At 40.6% G+C, this 4,453-nt stretch overlaps 1 protein-coding gene across 1 annotated transcript in view; it reads left to right on the forward strand.

The window, feature by feature from the left end:
• The window catches only part of SACM1L (SAC1 like phosphatidylinositide phosphatase), a 180,997-nt gene extending 179,681 nt beyond the window's left edge, over nt 1–1,316 (forward strand). Inside the window, exon 20 of the mRNA XM_053467324.1 lies at nt 743–1,316. Within this exon, the coding sequence (XP_053323299.1) occupies nt 743–879 (137 nt within the window). The 3' untranslated portion in view covers nt 880–1,316. The remainder of the gene's footprint in view (nt 1–742) is intronic.
• Nucleotides 1,317–4,453: the final 3,137 nt, after the last annotated feature.

Below are 4,453 nucleotides of genomic sequence, written 5' to 3' on the forward strand. Positions count from 1 at the left end.
TATATGTGTGTATATATGTATATATATATGTGTGTATATATGTATATATATGTGTGTATATAAGGGGTAGTAGAAGTATTGTTAAACACTCATCTACACACACCAGACAAGCCAGAAGGCTTGCTTTTCCCTCTGAAATCTCATGGTGCTTTCACAACACAAGGGATTCTGGGTAGGCACATGCAAACAAGGTTAACAATTATCACGTTTGCCTCTATATCCACTTTATACATGGATTCCTTGAAAGTAATTGCCCACTGTACAAGACAGCCTTTAGACAAAACTCAGGAAGAGGTACAATAGCCAGATCACCACTATTGTACCTCTTCCTGAGTTTTGTCTAAAGATAAACAAGGAAAATCAATTATTAGCCTAGAATTGATCATTTCTGTGTAGCATTTTCTTTTATCATCTCAATGGTCGCCTTTCAATATTTGCAAGAAATCTGTATAGTAAATCCCTGATGGGGCAGCAAAGCTTTCTTGTGATGTTAAGTATTATATCAAAAATATATATATTGAACATATTCTGAAATAAGTCACATGTATTAAAACAGGTATATTAAATGTGATATATCCGTGGGATTCTTCCTGAAACTCAAACCACAAGAATTCCCAGGTGTGAATGTAGTATTTACGACAGCATAAATAGTTTAAAGAAAAGGAATAGATGCATTATTTTAAAAGAAAATCATTATTTGCAGTTGTGTTTGGATTCACAAGATACCTTTTTGTTTTATCAGGTGACACTTGGACAGAAACATTGGCCTATGTTCTTTTCTGGGGAATCTCAAGTATTGGAACAGGAGCCATTATACTGTATAATGGCAAAGACTTTGTTGATACACCAAAACTGGTGCAGAAAGAAAAGTTGGACTGAATGTGCATATGTGGAAAGCAGCTTGGGTGTGATAGTTCTTCAAGCCACACATGGAGTCTTTACTGAGTTGCTTTCCACACTGTTTGCAGTTTTGTTGCCCTCCATAACCTTTTAACCAGATAACTATTATTTTGCTGGGCATGGACCAAGACTTGTTGTATATGATGCAGCATAATTTTGAACAGAGCAAGATTTCCTTAGTTTCTCATTGAAGTGCAGCCCCTTGGTATCCATATTATACTGATAAACCAAGATTTGCTGTATACTTTCGTTATCTAGCACAGTAAATGAGAAAAACATACACAAATTGTCTGTTTTTGAGCAGCTTTATTGTATCAATCATAGTAACACCATGTGTCTTTCAATCAGATCTGTTTTAATTTGTCTGTGTACGTTATAAATGACTTGCATAAAAAATAAAATATCTTATTACCTGATTTTGCTGTATTTTATGTCCATAGTGTAATAATATGTATGTTGATTATGAGTCTGCATTTTTAACAGGGGAGATCTGGTAATATTAAGTCTTCTTGGGCGATCAAACCCCTCAGTGTCCCGCCGCACAATTGGTTAGTTGCCGGGGAGATCTTTTATTAACAGTAGGAGGCCGTTTCAGTTTAGCACAGTCTCCATAGACTGCATTAACCCCTTAACGTCCATTGACGGGTCAGGCACGTCACTTAATGACCTATGATGTACCTGACACGTCATTTCATTAAACAAGCTTAAAGTGATCTACAATCGCTTTCTTCGCTTAAACGGTGTTGCTGTAATGCCTCGATGTCAAGGCATTCACCAACACCGAGATTGGCATCATCGGCTATGTCTGGTCCCTCCCCGTGGGCTTCAACTAACGCCATACACTGTATGGCGGCGGACGTCCATTTTAAAAGTTTAGGAGGTGATCAACGATCACCTCCTAAACTTCAATAGTGTTGCTGAAATGCCTCGATCACGAGGCATTGAGCGACACCGAAACACCCACCCCAGGACGCACTGTGACCACTCTGGAGAGCCGTCACAACCGCCACTGTGAGTGATTTTGTCATTCGCAAGATGGCGGCCTTCCTGTAAAAAAAAAAAAAAGATGGAAAATAAAAATGGTAACACTTAAAAATTGTTATGCACCATCCAGTTCCAGCAAAATGTAAAACATTTCAAAAATAATAAAATAAAATAGTTTATCATTATGAGCAAGTGCTAAAATTAACGCTGTATCTTCCCAAAAAGCTTGACATGGGAAGAGTTAAAGTAAAAACCATTTCAAATACCCAAGGGATGTCTAATTTAAAAAAAAAAATGAATGGTTTGATGGGTAAATTGAAGTGGCTGGGCTCAAAGATAGGGTATAGGCACAGACTGACCAAAATGGGGGGGGGGGGAGCGCACTTCCCAAATGTGGCCTTTTAACTCCAAACACCAGACAAACCCATCCATGTACTCGGGACATGTTGCTGAACACACATTGGGGTTTGATAGTGATGTATACCTGTAGCTATAAATTTATATCCGAACCACAATTTGTGTGAAGAAAATACAAAAAAAAATTACTACCACAAACTTTGGCAAAGGCTGGTGGTAGAATTTCTTACATGGAAAGGGTTACAATACTACCATTTGAAATACCTTGGGGTGTCTGGTTTTCAAAAATATACGGTTTGATGGGGTAAATTGAATTAGCCGGCTTCAAAGATGGTCCTATTAGGACATGGGGGCAGTAGGACCAGATGTAAAAGTTCCAAGTTAAAAAGATTGCTGATCACATATTGTTTGATAGTGACGTATACCAGGACCTGTAAATCCATACCTGAAGCGCAATTGTAGTGATAAAAAACAAAAAATAAATTACTACCACACAGTTTGACAAAGGGTGGTAGTAGAATTAATGCATGGAAAGGTTTAAAATACCAGCATTTGAAATACCATATGTACTCAATTATAAGACGACCCTGATTATAAGATGACCCCCCCCAAAATCTGAATATTAATTTAGGAGAAAAAGCCTGAATATAAGACGACCCTATAGGAAAAAAGTTTTACCAGTAAATGTTAATTCATGTCAACTATGTAAACAATTTTTTTTTAATTAAAGCTATGATTGAGAAAAATATTTTGTTTTTAATTCCTTTTTTTTTTTTTCCAACCTGCCCCCCGGTTATGCACATCTGCCCCCAGGCTTGTCACTCTGCCCCATAAATGCCTTAAACCCCCTATATGCCACTGTGCCCCATGATATGCCTTTTAACCCGCTATATGCCACTGTGCCCCATGATATGCCTTTTGACCTCCTATGTGCCACTCTGCCTCCAGAAATGCCAGCGTGGCATATAGGGGGTTAAAAGGCATATTATGGGGCAGAGTGGCATATAGGAAGGCATTTCAGGAGGCAGAGTGGCGTATAGAGGGTTAAAATGCATTTCTGGAGGCAGAGTGACATTAAGGGGGTTAAAAGGCATTTCATAGAGCACTCTGCCTACAGAAATGCATTATGCCCCCCATTTAACCCCCCCCAAAAAAAACAAAACTTACCGGTGCGTCTGACTCCCGGTGTGTTGTCCAGGCAGCGTGTAGACGCAATAGACGTAGGCAACTTCCGCTGCAGCCGGAAGGAGGTGCGGTTAGCAGCGGGGGTTGTCTGTCCATCCCGCGGACCTTCCCCGGCTGTCAGAATTCCCCGGTGAGGGGAACTCTGATCTCTGACAGCCGGGGAAGGTCTGCACGTTGGACGCAGCCAACCCCCGCCGCTAACCGGAAGGAGGTGCGGCTAGCAGCGGGGGTTGTGTGTGTTGATCGCGCAGACTTTCCCTGGCTGTCAGAGAGAATTCCCCGGTGAGGGGAGCTCTGATCTCTGACAGCCGGGGAAGGTCTGCGCGATGGACGCAGACAACCCCTGCTGCTAACCGCACCGCCTTCTGGCTGCAGCGTAAGTTGTCTACGCGAATCGCGTAGACGTCTACACGAATCGCGTAGACGTCTACACGCTGCCCGGCTACACACCGGGGACTCAGAAGCACCGGTAAGTTGGGGGGACAGGAGGATCCAGGTCCCCTGCAGCGTTGCGGGGGTCTGGATCTTAGTCTCATAGTCAGACCTATTTGAACCTTGTCTTATAATTGAGCAAATACGGTACCTTGAGGTGTCTAGTTTTCTAAAATATATGGTATGATGGGTTAAATTGCATTGGCTGGCTTCAAAGATACCCAAAATAGGGCAGAATGACCAGCTTTGGAAAAAAAATGTTTTTAAAATAGCAAAACGCTACTTGTACTTATTGCCCAATAACTTGCAGAAAAAAGCAAAAAAAAAAAACCATAAAAACATTGGGTTTCTAAACTCAAGACAAATAGAATTTATTTAGCAGGTTTTTTTCATGAGCTTTTTTGGATGAGTACTTTTTCATCATATTTTATTTTTTATGGGAAATTAGATAATATGATCAAAACAATGGTATCTGAAGAAAGCCCTTCTTGTCCTGAAAAAAAACAAAATATAACTTGTGTGGGTAACCTAAATGAGTGAGGAGAAAATTGCATGTAAACACGAGCTCCGCAAAAGTGTTAAAACAGCTTCTGTC

Source organism: Spea bombifrons, chromosome 5 (genome assembly GCF_027358695.1).
Source record: "Spea bombifrons isolate aSpeBom1 chromosome 5, aSpeBom1.2.pri, whole genome shotgun sequence".
In the NCBI taxonomy this organism is placed as follows: Eukaryota; Metazoa; Chordata; class Amphibia; order Anura; family Pelobatidae; genus Spea; species Spea bombifrons.